General features: G+C 43.2%; 1 protein-coding gene across 9 annotated transcripts in view; it reads left to right on the top strand.

Moving 5' to 3' along the window:
- The window catches only part of ACSL6 (acyl-CoA synthetase long chain family member 6), a 131696-nt gene that overhangs the window by 103282 nt on the left and 12525 nt on the right, over positions 1-15889 (top strand). For all 9 annotated transcript variants that reach the window (XM_077326879.1, XM_077326880.1, XM_077326882.1 and 6 more), the window contains 6 exons: positions 2112-2184; positions 2729-2817; positions 4343-4459; positions 5418-5561; positions 6475-6576; positions 12416-12487. In XM_077326879.1, coding sequence (XP_077182994.1) covers positions 2112-2184; positions 2729-2817; positions 4343-4459; positions 5418-5561; positions 6475-6576; positions 12416-12487 — 597 coding nt within the window. The remainder of the gene's footprint in view (positions 1-2111; positions 2185-2728; positions 2818-4342; positions 4460-5417; positions 5562-6474; positions 6577-12415; positions 12488-15889) is intronic.

Genomic DNA, 15889 nt, shown 5'->3' with positions numbered 1-15889 from the left:
TTGAACCCTATTTTGGTGAATAAGTCGGGATTTCCTGACCTTTTAAATGTTTCCTTTCTTGTGGATAACTCCAATACAAAAATAATAGAAAATATAGCTAAATTGACAAGGTGACATCAAATTGCATCAGGACCATTGTTAAGGACAATCTCTGTATACTTATCAATTTTGTGGTTTTTTTGCAATTACCTTGTTGTTTTAATCAATTTGCCCTTATTTTTACCCATTCTAATTCTAATTGTGATACAGTTTTATATGCCAATAAAGTCTGTGTGTGCGTGCATAGTTGCACACTGAGTTGACATGTTCAGTGATTTCTCTGCCACTATTCCAAGATCTCTCTCCTGGTCAGTTACTGCCAGTTTGAAGCCTATTAATGTATATAGTTAGGATTTTTGTTTGCAATGTGCATAACTTTGCACTTGCCCATATTGAACCTTATTTGCCATATTGACACCCACTCACGTTTATACTCACTCTCTGTTTCTGGTTAATTAACTAGCTTTTAATCCACAAGAGCAGTGGTCCGCAACTTTCCGGTTGCCACGGACCGCTGCTCCGGAGTGGTGGGAGAGGACGGCCTGGGGCCCCGCGCACGCGCGGCAGCCCCAGAGCAAACGCGCATGCGCGGACTGCCGCGCACATGCGTTTGCGCCCGGCAGGGGCGCAAATAAGCGTGCGCGGCAGTCCGCGCATGCGCGTTTGCACCACCGCCATGCCGGCAGCCGCGGCTCCCTCTCCCAGCCCCTCCGGGCCGCCAGCAAATCGGCCGCCAAAGCGGCCGATTAGCTTGCGGCTCGGCAAGCTTCTCTTCTCCCCCTCCCGAAACAAGAAGCTTGCCGGGCTGCGAGCTAATCGGCCGCTTCGCCGGCCGATTTGCTTGCGGCCCGGCGAGCTTCTCGCTTTGGGGGGGGCGGGAAGAGGGAGCTGCGGCCCGCGGGTTGGGGACCACTGCACAAGAGGACTTGTTCTCTTATTCTATGACTGCTGAGTTTACTTAGGAGCCTTTGATGAGGAACATTACCAAAAGCTTTCTGGAAGCCTAGGTAAACAGCATCTACTGGGTTAACCTTGTCCACATGTCTGCCACCCTCTAAAAGAACTCCAAAGGGTTATGGAGACAAGATCTTCCTTTACTGAATATATTCTGATTCATCCTCAGTAGCTCTTTTTCATCTATGTGCCTACTCATTCTATCTTTAAGAATGGATTCCACTAATTTATCCAGTATCAATGTTAGACTGATCAGCTTATAATTTCCCAGATCTCCCCTGGAACCTTTTTCAAAGATGAAGGTTACATTAGATGGAGGTATGGAAGCAGAGTTTAGGGATGGATTGTATATTTATGCCAAGAGATGCACAAGTTCACATGTGAGTTCTTTTAGAACTCTTGGAAGGATGCCATCTGGGTCTGGTGATCTGTCAGTTTTTAGTTTGTCCTGTAGTCATAGGACCTCCTCTCGCATCACCTCAATCTGACTTAGTTCTGTTGGTACTCCTTCATGAAATCAGTGGTTCTTGAGTGGGCAAGCACCTTCCACATTGAAAACAGGGGGGGGGGGGATGCATTCCTCTTCTTTGCTTTTTCCATATCATCCTTTATTAATTATTTAACCTGTTGGTCACCAATGGTCTCCCTGGTGGGTTTTCTGCATCTAATGTATTTTAAGAAATTTTTATTGTTGGTCTTTTGCCACTTGAAAGAATCCTTCATACCTTTTACTGCTTTCATTACTTTGTTTGTTAACCATGCAGGCCTTTTAATACCTTTTTGTACATTTTCTATCCTACAGCATATATTTTATCTGGGCCGCCAACATTGCATTTTTAAATAGTCTCCAAGTTTCCTGAAGAGATTTGACCTTCCTTTCCTTTCCTTTTAATTTCTTCATCATATGAGGGATGTTACCCCTTCTAAAGTTAAATGTTGCTGTGTTGATCTTTTTGGGCAACTCATAAAATATTGTTTGCAAATGATTGTGTACCTCTTAAGGTTGTGTACCTACTGAGCACAAGGATGGGGGATATTTTTATTGATTATGTGGCTTGCCAGTTCAAACAAAATTCTCAGCTATATGTCATTGTGTTTAAATGATGTATGTCTGACAGGTTTATGAAGGCTACGGTCAAACAGAATGTACAGCTGGTTGTACCTTCACTACTCCGGGAGACTGGACCTCAGGTACTAACTAAATAGGATGTATAACTTCATTTTAAATGCAACTGGATATTTAGGCTATTGATATAAGAATTTGTATGTACTGATGCTGAAGAACCCCATTTGCATCTAAAGTTTTGTGTTTTTAAAGCAATAATTTCCAGTAAGCAGAAGAGGAATAGCTTTTACAGCTGATGAGTGTCTTGTCTTTTCTACAGTAGGAGCTGAAGAAATGCTAATGCTAAACAGAACTTTATCAGGATTGAAGCTTCTCACCTATGCCCATATAATTTTTTTGGTATTCTTGTTTTAATGAGCATGTTAAATTGCAGCCCCTTGCAATTCCCTGGGATTGACCTGAGAGAGAGCTCAGGAGTAGACCATGAGTTTATGTACTGTTTTCCCTGCTCTTTTCATGGAAGAAAACATGCCAATAAAATAAAAATCGCTAATTCAACCATGCTCAGATAACTACGTAATGTACTTAATAATTTGCTGAGTTTATTTCATTTTGATTGTTTTGCCTGTTATTATTTTTCAAAGATAGTTGTCTCTTTCTGGTTTGTAGGTCATGTGGGAGCACCTTTGCCCTGTAATTTAATCAAGCTAGTGGATGTTGAAGAACTTAATTATTTTGCTTCCAAAGAAGAAGGAGAGGTATTTTATTGAGTAGTTGTTACTGTCTTTGCTACTTCATTTGTACCTTATTAAAAGCAATGAGGGGACTTGGGTATGCTGAGCTATTTTGCTCAATGATATTATCAAGAAAAGCAAAGAATGAAAGGACTGCTTTTGTTCCCAGTATGTAAGTCAACAGAGCAAAACAGTCTTTTGGTACAGTCCTTAATAATAGTAGAATATTAGTCCTCCATAGTAGCACCAATCTACAGAATCAATAGGATTACTTAGCTACATGGCATCCTAATGGCTTTTTAGACCCCCCTGAAAGACAAAAAACTATACAGTCTTATTTCAGTGAAATGCTGCATGGTAATTCTCTTTACTGAGAAAGATTTGCTGGATGTCAAGCACCTCTTCAGCCTGCTTCTTCCGGTCTGAGCAGTGTGCCAGAGACAAGCCTGCAGCCAGCAAATCTGTATGCCCCACCCATTCCATGATGAGCTGGCCTCTGTGGCAGGCTGCAAAGAGCTCCTTGAGAGCTGAGTGGCTGAAAGCAAGTGCTGGGACCAGTTGCCCTAGATTATCCTTGCTCCCTGCCCCCGTCTCCATCCAGGCACAAACGCCTGTCTTCGGCCTGCCTGTCTTCTACACATATTCTCATAGTGAGATGCCAGGAGGTAATTCCTCTGGCAGTTGGACATCGTACAGAACTTGTTCTGCTAGTCAAAAGTAGGATCCTGCATCTATTTAAGTACTTAAGATATTTTATCTTTTTCTGCTGTAAAAACATTCACAGCAGTCCAGACCGAGAAGAATTAAAATGCACAATATAAAAAAAAATGATAAAACCACCTGTGAAACCATACCTAGCACTTAAAACACATTTGTGTAAGTGGAGCGGAGTATGGAGACAATTCTTCAGTTTGTGCCACCACTGAGAAGACCCACTCTGTGGGGCATGTCCACTTATCTCAGGATCAGCCTGCTCTTTGCACTACTGCAGAGTTGTAGGTGAAACATTTGGTTTGTACTATATGTCATGTATAATATAGAGAAGAAGAATATGTTATTTACTTCAGTTATCATCTGCCTTTCTCATTAAGACTCTAGGTTATAGAATTTTAAAAGAATTCAGTAAAGTATAATATATCCAATAACCAGACATGATGCCATCATTGTTTGCCTGTACAAAGGGCAAAATGCAGATGTTTCACAGGACAGACTGATGTTGCTACTGGGAATGCAAGAAAAGCACTCTGAAGCTGTATATATATATAGGTTTTTCTTGGTGTACCCCAATTGGGTCATTCATATACACGGGCAGCTGATCATAGTATAGCATTGGGCACTCTTTGAAAAATAGGCCCCCTGGAAACTACACACCAGTTTTCCAGGACAACTGGAAACTCTAACTGAAGAATTAAGAGTTCAGAATGTGGCAGTATCAGCCTCTCCCAAGGCTGACTCACACATCATGAGTACTTATAGTTGGAGTAGAGTACACTTATTTTGGGAACACAGCCTCAATGCAGAGAGTACAACAAATTGATTCATCTTGCAGATCTGTGTGAAAGGTCCAAATGTTTTCAAGGGCTACCTGAAAGACAGAGAAAGAACAGCTGAAGCATTAGACAAGGAGGGATGGCTTCATACAGGGGATGTTGGAAAGTGGTTGTCTGTAAGTACCGAATATCTGCTAGCATTGCACGTAAAATATTGTATGGAGGTTCCATTTACGAACTGCCACCTCTGAAATGTACCTTTCTAGGACACAGAAGCAATAAAAAGTTGATTGGATATTGATGTGAATGTTTAGTTTGTGAGCTATGCCAAAAGTATAGTAGATGTGATACTGAACTATGCTGAGAGGCTGTGCTACATAGTGGACAGAAAATCAGACTTCGAGAAGGGAGTCTTTTTACTGATTGTCAGCATAGCTTTCTGTGTATATGAGTTTAACCTACCTGACAATATCTTCTTGTGAGAAAGTATATGAATGTTATAGAATAAATAAATAATCTAAAGATCATAAATCTTTCTCTCTTTTAATGGATTTTAGAAATAACAGAAATGACAGTTTCTCTTGTAAATGCTGCATTCTATTCATTGTTGTTCTACACTTTGTTTGGCAGATTACTATCATTTAAACTGTTCCATAGCAAGGGATGTAATCACTGCTCTTGTGACACAGTACTATTTGTGAGGGTTTTGCATGGCAGCAGAACCAAATAATTTGTGGGGCGTGCAACTGTGCTTGTAAAGTTACCAAGCCCCAACTGGCAACCTCCAGGAGTCTTTTAAAGGCATCATGCAAGTGCACTGACATAACCTTTGGCAGAAACCACAAGTGGTGTCATGGGATGCTCTAGGATTTGCAAAAACTGCAGATTCTAGAACATCCCATGAAGTCACTTCTGGGTTTCACTGCAAGAGGCATTGCATACTGCCGCAGTACTGATGTGTGCCCCTCCCCATGGCCTCTCAGGTGCCAGCTGAGATTGGCTAGAGCAGGTTTACGAAGAGGCCTCCAGTGGAATGCCCTATCGTGCTGTGCAGGGCAACTGAGTTGTAGCTTTTGATAGGCCTGCCCATCATAATGACATTATTTTCACTTTAATATTTTCTCCTACTGACAGAATGGCACACTTAAAATAATTGATCGGAAAAAACATATATTTAAACTGGCTCAGGGAGAATACATTGCACCAGAAAAAATTGAGAACATCTACATTCGTAGTGAACCTGTGGCCCAGATATATGTACATGGTGATAGCTTACAGGTAATACTATGTGTTTTTACCCTTTCTGTTGCAATTTGGTTAGGTTTTAGAAACTGCTTTTGCAATTTTAATGCTTCAAATGCATCTTCCTGGGAGATGAATCTGGAAAAGTCAGGAGTCACCTGTATTGCACTTCAGATGGCTTCAGCTTTTCTGCTACAGTGTATGCATGTCTGAAGATGTGAATGCGTCATTACAGCGCCTCATCTTGCATAAGAGTGTATAAATATGCAAGTTAAGCAGGAACACACTTGTAATTGTGTCATTTGTGCATTCACTGTAATGTGCAAAACAGATAGAGGGTGTTGCTGATGCCAGTCATCTCCCCAGAAAGTCTTTTCAGTTCCTAGAGAGACAGTTGAGTGGGAGGAGCGTTTACCAGCTTGCATTCTTTCATTGCATGTGGTATTCTGGGATACAAAGCATGCTGTCAGCTAACTCAGTGCTAACTCAGTTAATTCATCATATGTGCATTCTGTAGTGTCTGTCTGCCTGGATTAGCATATTGCTGTGTATAAACAGCACACACTTATTCAGGCTTTGCCACTGCAGCTTCGGAAGCAGATGTCTAGATGGTACTGAAAAGGGAAGGCATGTGCGGGAAAAGTCTAATCTTTTTGCAGAAGTCTTTATAAAGAAACTTATCAGAAGTTAGCAGGGGAGCAGAGGAGGGCCCTTTGCCTTGCTCTTGACTCTCACCTACACACGACCTCACGCACACAGCATACCTAGGTGATCTGGCTGGGGTGATAAGTGGGAGCTGCCCTAATAGTTTTGAAGACTGGGAGCAAAGGGCAACGAATGATTGGCTGCATTCATCTTCAGCAGCAGAGCACAGCTAAAGGGCAAGTGATCAAGCTAGGCTGCTGTCTGATAAATAAAAATGGCTCCGCTTTTATCTCCCTTGTTGCAGGCCTTCTTGGTGGGAATTGTGGTACCTGATGCTGAAGTCATGCCAGGTTGGGCCAAGAAAAAGGGGTTTGATGGAACGTATTCAGAGCTCTGTAAAAATGCGGTATGTTTTTATTTTGTTTTTGTTGCCTGAAAGCACACAAGAATACAACTGTTTGGGGTTTGTTTTTTTAAGACAATAAACAAATGTGGACTCAATTTATAATTAATCCGTGCACTATTTTGGGGGTCTACAGTAGCCAGTACTAGAGGGGGTTGTTTAGTGAGGTAAGCTTTAGGGGATAAGGGACTACTCAGTGCCAGGGGTGGGTCATTTGTTAGGAATTACCCACTAGATAAATACAGTGCTGCATTATATGAGGAGACAGGACAGTATCCTGTCCCTTATCCTGCCTCCGTCCATGGCCTTTCAGTAATGTCTTTTGCACTGCAAGGTTGCATTTTCACAGACAAACCATGAGACAAACTTTGGCATTCCAGATCCAGGGGGAAAAACAGCAACATTTCTACATATTGACCACATGTATGTTCTAGAACATCTTAGCAATGTTATTCTTCCTTGAAAGGACTAGGAGACCGTGATGTGTTGGGAACTCCCCTTCACTTTTGGCAGCAGAAATAGTCCAGCTTTACATCTCCCCTTCAGTTTTATCTTCCTGCCTATGGAGAAGGCAGCGTTTGGAAGGAGTTCTCTGAGTGCATTTTGTTTTCAGAGATTGCTTTGAAGTCCAGTATCTTTATTTACAGCATTCATCTTTATCTTCAGCAATCTCCCCTGTCTCACAAAATCATGTGCTTTGGCTCAGTAGAGCCCAGGGGATTTCTAGCTTTGCAGTGCTGCATAGAAACAGCAAGGGAGTTGAGCAATAGAGCCGTCAGCGGAATCATCCATCCTCTGGGCTGCAGGGAGATATTATGTGCCAATCAGCGCTCCCAGGGCCTCATATTGGGACATTAAGCTCTTCCCAACTCTATGATTCCATGATTCAAATCGACATGGGTTAGGTCTATATTCAATTTTTTTCATGGTTCCAAAGAGGAATGGGAAATGGTGACCTGTTCTGGGCCCCAGTTTCTAAAACAGTCACTGAAGCTGTTTTGGTCCTGAATGGGGATGCTTTAAATGGTTTTAATTAATTAATTAATTAATTAGAAGTGTTTTCCAATGTAAATTCTATGTCTGATGTCCATCTTCAATTAGCACTGCAGCACTTAATTAGTAAGCCCCCTTCACCTAATGTGTGCCAAGATAAAGGAAGGCCAGTGTCACCTAAGGGGATTGATGTTTGTTTAGTAGCTGAGTAGTGTTTCATGCTACTAATTAATAATCTATTGTTGAGATGGGGCAGAAATGAAATCACAGGAACAGTAGCCATGAGATGCAATTATATGATATGGCAGTTGCTGTCTTTGGAATGTTCTTGAATAAATGGGTTAAGTTTAAAAATGGGATTTAATAGTACATTTTTATTCTGTGCTTGTTCCCTGCAAGTTAGGGTAATGTAAATTGTTCTCCACTCCTCCATTTTATCCTCATAATAACCCTATGTGATGGTCAAGCCTCAGAGTACTGGGATAGCAGGAAACCAGGAAGTGAAGGGTTACTTCTTCACTGAGGCAAAGAACATGAGTGACATGCTGCTCCAAAAGGTCTGATTGGCCAGCAACAGCTGTAAGAAAATTCATATCTGTATGCAGAGGGAAGTTGATTCTGACAGAAACCTGCATTGAGAGAAAATCCTTCTGTGCCTTAGCTATACAACATCTACTCTAAAGAGATTTTAGTCAGAGAACACTGTCTTGACTAATCTGTCTGAATTCAGCATGCTAAAGGCAGTTCTACACAGATGGCACAGTGGTTTGAGTAGTGGTGTGAGACTTCCAAAAGAAAGGAGGGAATCTTCTAGGAGGAGAAGAAATATCTATGCCTACTTAAAAGGGGAAATTATCTGTGAGGATATCCCTAGTCTGGTGTGGAAAGATGGTGCTATGAACATTTATTTAATGATGTTTCAATTTCTATGCCACTGCTCTCGACAATAGCTGTCTTGTGGTGGTTTACAAGATATAAAATCAATAAAATCACAATATAAACGCATAAAACCCCAAAAACAAGCAATTACAATAAGATGGTGGCATAATCTTCTCTGATTCTCCAAATCCCAGCTCTGCTATTCCAGCCTTAGGACCTATGCAGGTGGTCCTAGATGATGTAAACCCAGGGGTTCTGATCGTAAAGCATATAGTAGGGTAGGACACACAGTTTGTCATTCTGATCACCCCCCCCCCCCCTCTAGCCTCAGTCTAACGCCTGGCGGAAGAGATCTGTCTTGCAGACCCTGCAGAACCTAGATAGCTCTGTTAGGGGCATCATCTCTTCTGGGAGCTCATTCCACCAGGTTAGGGCCAGGGCCCTGGCCCTGGTTGAGGCCAGGCAAATGTCCTGGGGGCCAGGGACAACCAGTAAATTCATTCTAGCAGAACAAAGAGCCCTGCAGAGGGAATAAGCAGATAAGTGGTCCCTCAGATAGGTAGGACCTAGGCCACGTATAGCCTTGAAGGTCAAAACCAAAACCTTGAACTTGATCTGGAAGCAAACCAGTAACCAGTGCAGCTGCCACATCACCAGCCAGATTATGTACCAGTTGCAATTTCCAGGTCAAAGTCAAGGTTAGGCCCGCATAGAGCTAGTTACAGAAGTCTAGTCTGGAATTGACAATTGCATCAATCACTGTGACCAAGTGTTCAGAGGACAGGTAGGGCGCTATTAGCCGTGCTTGGCACAGGTGGAAAAATGCTGTTTGGGCTACTTTCGTGATCTGACCCTCCATTGAAAGGGAGGAATCAAAGATCACCCCCAAATTCCTGGTGACTGGTGCCGGTGTTAATTGTACTCCAGGCAGGGGAGGTGCGCTTCCTGGTCTTGCCTCCTTCTACTCACCCACAGGACCCCCATCTTGGAGGAGTTGATTTTCAGATGACTCTGTCTGAGCCATCCAACTACTGCTTCCAAACAGCCGGCAAATATTGGGGGGAGTTCAGCCGGCCATCCATCAGGAGATAGAGCTGGGTGTCATCCACGTATTGGTGACACCCTGGACAAGCTGGGCTAGAGGGTACATATAGATGTTAAACAGTGTTAAACATTTCAGGAGTCAGAGATAAACTGATATTTCTAGCCTTCAAAGGAAACCAGGGGAGTTCAAAGGAACACAGATACAAAATCCTCTCAATATGAAGAACTCAGCAACTTAGAAAAAAGCTTATCTAACTTTAAGAAGCCTGTATTTAAGATCTACAAACTCTGCAACAATTGATTTTTACAACAAAGTTTTATCTCCTCACTCCATCTAACCTTTCCTAGCATGTCAAATTAAAATTTTGTTGGACTTTGACATCATCTCAAGTGTCGCTCTGAAAGGGGTTTAGTAAAAGGGGCTCCTACATAGTTCTTTGTTGTTCCAGGGCTGAGCTCAAAGCCAAATTACCAGTGACTGGATGGGATGGGATAGCTGGGTTTATTATTTTACAACAAAGAAACCATGCTACTTGGTCTGCTCAGTCAATGAGGAAACAGAATTTTATTTTTCGAGGAAAAATTTACCTCATTATGGGGAAATGTGTAAGGGGCTCATCATACCCTGTGACATGGAAGAGGCTGGAGATTGACTGGTCCTTGCCCATCTTTGTTACTTAAATCTGGCAACCAGTGGATTGGAGGGTCCCTCAGAGATATTATAAATCTCTCCTTGACATCTGGAGAGTTCCCTGAAACATTGAAAGAGGTTCATCCCTTGCTTAAGAAACCATTGTTTTATCCGCAGTACTTGGCCAGTTGCTTCCCAGTCTTGTATCTTGTGTTTCTGGGCATGGTGATTTAAAGGGCCACTCCAGATCAGCTCTGAGCATTCTTAGAGGAAACTTCGGTACTTGACCTTTTCCAGTTTGGCGTCCATCCCAGCCATGGTGTGGAAACAGTGCTGATTGCCCTGATGGATGACTACTAGCACCCTACCCGGTCCCAGAACACCTGGCTACAATGATCCATGAGATAGTCACCTCCAGGTTCAACTTCTGTAACTTGTTCTACTCTTGTGTGCCCTCGGGACTTACCTTGAGCTAGTACAGAATGCAGCTGCTAGGGTCCTCATGGGAACATCTTGGAGGGCCCATATCCAGCCAGTCCTGAGGCAACTGCACTGGTTCAAATTCAATATTTTGGTATTGAGTTTAAGGCCTTACATGGGCTGGGCCCTACATATCTGAGGGACCACTTATTCTCCTATGCCTCCCATAGGGTGCTTCGCTCTGTGGGTGTTGACTGGTGATTCCTGGTCCCCATGAAGTACACCTAAGTACTTTTCTACACTGAGCTTTTTATCCTCTGTCAGTCTGAATAAAAATAAAAACCCTCTGCATATTATTCAATTTCCATTTTGTTATTGAGCACTTTAAATTTTTCCTCTGCAATGCATATGATAGATTCCCGGTGACACTACCTTTACTCTGGGATATCCAGGAATGGATATAACTTGCTACATCTGAGAAAAGTACTCCAAAAGCCGCAGTATTGCACTTCTCCACACCTCTAATACTGACATAGTGTGGTACTCTGTTGCTGATTGGTCAGGGCATCAATTCAAAGACTTCAGGAAAACTGGTTCTCGGTTGCCATTCCCTCACAGGATTTTTTTTTCTCATCCCTCGGATGATTCCATCAATTTGTGTCTTCTCACTAAGTTCCTCATTTGTCTGAGAAACATCCTTTTGGACAGGCACTATTGTCTGGTTTATTTTACTGTTGTATATTGTGGGGGCAGTGTTAAATTAGGGTTATTATTGCATTTTACCATGATTGTAAGCCATCACGAGCCAGTCTAGTTGAGAGCAGCAACCAATAAATCTCCAAATTAATTAAAAATATTAAATCAAATTTCTGTTTGGATTTTCTTGGAGTATGGATTTAAACCTGGGATTCCCAGATGCTAATCTGATACTCTAACCCAGTGGTCCCCAACCTGCGGGCCGCGGCCTGGTGCCAGGCCGCGAAGGCCATGGCGCCGGGCCGCGAAGGCCGTGGCGCCGGGCCGCGGCTCCCTCTCCCCGCCCCCCCCCCCCCCCGCAGTAAAAAACTTCCCAGGCCGCAAGCTTGCGAGCCGGGAAGCTTCTTACTGTGGGAGGGCGGGGAGAGGGAATCAGGGCCGGGCCGTGCATTGCGCATGCTCGGCCAGTGCAAGCGCGGCTCGATGTGCGGGCGTGGCCCGATGCGTGGGAGCGGACCGTGGGCGCGGCCCGCTGTGCGGGCGCGGCCCGCTGCCCTGCCGGTCCCCAGCCTCAGAAAGGTTGGGGACTACTGCTCTAACCACTACAGTCGCAGGTTACAGTACAAGCTAAGGAGACTTTGCAGGTCATTCTAGATGAAGAGTTATAGTACCAGAGCCTTCACTAGTACCTTAAAGCAGTGGTCCCCAACCTTTCTGAGGCTGGGGACCGGCAGGGCATCGGGCCGCCCCCCCGGGCAGCGCCCACATTGGCCACGCATGCGCGATGCGCGGCCCGGCCCTGATTCCCTCTCCCCGCCCTCCCGCAGTAAGAAGCTTCCCGGGCCGCAAGCTTGCAGCCTGGGAAGTTTTTTACTGCAGGGGGGGCGGGGAGAGGGAGCCGCGGCCCAGCGCCATGGCCTTCGCGGCCCGGCACCGGGCCGTGGCCCGCAGGTTGGGGACCACTGCCTTAAAGTGTAAAAGTACAATTATATGTTAATACTTTGCAAGCACATATTTATTTTATTTTATTTAAAAACTTATTTTAAATATTTGATTACCAATGGAGTCCAAATAAGCACTTCTAAAATATGGAATTATTTTCATTTTAATAGGATTGTTTTATTGTTGGTTAATATAGTTTCCTAACTACAAACAGATTCTTCCTGTATTCTCTTTCAGGAACTGAAAAAAGCAATAATGGAAGATATGGTGCAGTTAGGAAAGGAAAGTGGACTTTATTCGTTTGAACAGGTAAACCATGAACACAAGTGACTGATTATTAGAACCTCCTTGTGATGAATAGGGAGGGATTTTAGCATGCATTATATAACTCTTCCTATCCATCATTCCTTTTAGTGGTTAGACTGATGCTATCTTTTTACATGTATTAAAAATACTTGCATCTATTCAAAATGTATGATCTAATTATAACAGATATGTATGTTTAAAATGTCATTCTACTTAATCTAAGCATAGTATTAGAAAGTCAGCTCAGGGCTTTAATTACCATTCTTGTAGCTGACCTGGAAAATACAGCTTTCCTGCTTGTTCTCCATGCATAGACTAATCTCCTCGTGACATGTACATAGATATTTTTGAAACAGAGAACTACAGACATCCAATCCAACACAGTCAGAGTAGTTCAACAGTGGAATAGGCTGTCTAAGGAGGTGGTGAGCTCCCCCTCACTGGCAGTCTTCAAGCAAAGGTTGGATACACACTTTTCTTGGATGCTTTAGGATGCTTTGGGCTGATCCTGCATTGAGCAGGGGGTTGGACTAGATGGCCTGTATGGCCCCTTCCAACTCTGTGAATTAGGAAAAGCTGAAATGGGCAAATGCAATATGCTCCTTCCCTTTACCCCCCCCCCCCCCATATATACATGCAGGTAGACAGAACAAATCCTAATTTAAACCTAATCTGAAATAATGTTGCATTGTGTTTCTGTTATTATAAGAAACACTAATTATAATATTTCTGCAATACTGCAATCATGCCTTAAATTTCTTAGCATGCTTGTATACATTAGAGCATCTTAGAGACTCTTGTAATTAGGATTCTGGATCATGTAATTTGCTTCTTTCACCAAAACTGGCCTTTGAAATTCTGCATGGGAAATTAGATTGTTTTTGCTGTAATCTTTACATGGTGCTATCTGTTAATCTACTAATTCATTTGGCATTATCCATAGGGTTAGGGAAGTATGCTGCTTATCACCATAGCATCTAAACATTGTGCAGTTAATATACTAAGTTTAGAAGAAAAACATGCATGCAAACTAAAAATCACAAGGAGGAACTATTGTGGGTATACAGAAGACAACAAAGGCAGAAGGCTGATGACTGTAAACTCATAGTAGAAAGTGTTGTCATTAGTGATCTCTGCATCATGTTTTTAAACCATATTCCATGTTGATAGGAGCACTTTTTCTACATATTCCCAGAGTACCAAGGTAGCCATCAGTCTAAATCCCTGACAGGTAACATTGCATGGAAATGTGACTAGAAATAAAAGAATATCCCCCTTATCTTAGATTTTTAACAGCTGATGTCCAGTTGGCCATTATTTTGGTGCCCTTCCTCTAGGGCGGTAAGAGATCTAACTATCCTAAATAATTGTGCTGGGCGTGAGTTTGCAGATGCGATTTCAGTCAAATAGAATTTGCATTTTACCTACTTCACTGCCATCTTAACTGCATACTAAAGGATGCTGTCACCACTTTGTCATGAATGAATACTTTACAAAATATAATCATTGTTCCATGTATATAAAACACAAGCCATGGTGATGACAACTCACTTAAAAAAAAACTGGTGAATGGCTCTGGGTGGGAGATATTCCACCAATGGGAAAAAGGCAGTCCAAGATTGCCCAGACACTGCTGATAAAACTGGACTGCCTTTTTCCTATTGGTGGCATATCCCCCCTCAGGGCCAGTGGGGGCTCTTGCTCTGGACTCCACACTCACCCTCTCTTCAGGCCTGCTATGATGGAAGCCTCGAACAACAACTGGTTGAGGCTAGGAACGTATTTCTCTATGACGGGCAGCCATAGCCACCTCTCTTCCGAGAGCAATGCAGAGATTTCTTTGGGTGTGCACATTTCTTTTAAGGGTGGGAGGGAGACTTTCCCCTTCAGACTAACTGTTGGCTGACATGGAGGCTGGAGCTCCTTCTCACTTACAGTCCTGCTGTGTCTGGTCTCACTGCTGGAGGGAAGACACAGCCGAGGTCCCTCTCCAGACTCCCACCAGCCCTCATTACTGCAGCCTCAGCTTCTTCCCTCATACATGTCTCTTTCACAAGACTATATAACACAATCTTCTTCCATAGCCTTGCAACCTTTTCCTGCTGAAAAAGAGAGTGCACTCTCCACGACTACCTTTCTAGACTGTATTCCACAGCCTCAGCTTCTTGCTGTACCCTCCATGGGGATTACCCTTCGTGAGCCTGCCCTACCTTCAAGTCCTCTTCCCCTTTCCTCATGTACTCAGGGGGAGGAGTTAGTAGGTAAAAGACAAGGGAAGTCAGGCGAGCGGCAAGCTGGGATGGACAAGGCAAGAAGTCAGAGCACGGATAATGGCAGGAGAACAAGTGAATACAGCACTCACTGTGGGTATGGGGTAAAACAGCAAAATGATAGGAAGGCAAGAGGGTAGATCTCCAACAAGGAGGGAGTCATTGACAGGGAACGGGGGCAGGCTAGACTTTGGCCTTGCAGGATCCTGAACAGCATAGGGTGGCCGGGACTACAAGCCTGTGCTGTCAAAGGCCCCCAGAACTGGCCAGGCCGGGATTCTCAACAGCTGACAGATTCTAGGAGATGTGGGAGTAGATGTTCAAAAGTATACAATGCCTCAGAGTCTATCCTCCAAAGCAGCCATTTTCTCCAGGGGAACTGATCTCTTACCTGGAGGTGTGCTGAAATTCCAGGGGATCTCCAAGTGCCCCTTCAATGTTGGCAACCCCAGGGTTGGAAATATTCCTTGTAGTTTGGAAGCAGAGTCTCAAAAGAGCACAATGCCACATAGTCCATCATAAATATCCATCAATAAATATCAAATGAAAACAGGGAGCATTTTATTTCCTCTTGGGTTTTTCTGGTTCTTAATGATGCAGCCCTGACCTGGATAGCCTAGGCAAGCCTGATCCTGTCAGATCTCAGAATCTAAGCATGGACAACAGTGGCTAGAAGTTGGATCGGAGACATCCAAGGATTTGGGTGGCAGTTACTCCAAGGAACACTAGGGGTCATGATGCAGAGGCAGACAATGGCAAACCACTTTCAAATGTGCCTTGCCTGGCTGCCAGATGATCCTTGGATTTCCTAGATGCACTGCACATGCCATACAATAAATAATAATAATAATAATAATAATAATAATAATAATAATAATAATTGCTGAACTTTGTTTCAAGACTGTGGATAGATGTAGCTATATTATTATTATTATTATTATTATTATTATTATTATTATTATTATTATTATTGTTATTGTTATTATTATTAGATTTATTTCCCGCCTCTCCCTGTAGGCTCGAGGCGGGTAACAATAAACTCAACCCCATTAGATCTCTTTAAAACCCCTGTTAAAATTATAAGATACTAACATGATGGCAGAAAATCATCCCTCCCCATACTAATATTGGAGAT

This window comes from Paroedura picta, chromosome 3 (assembly GCF_049243985.1).
Source record: "Paroedura picta isolate Pp20150507F chromosome 3, Ppicta_v3.0, whole genome shotgun sequence".
Classification (NCBI taxonomy): domain Eukaryota; kingdom Metazoa; phylum Chordata; class Lepidosauria; order Squamata; family Gekkonidae; genus Paroedura; species Paroedura picta.
This window is presented reverse-complemented; position numbering and strand designations above follow the sequence as displayed.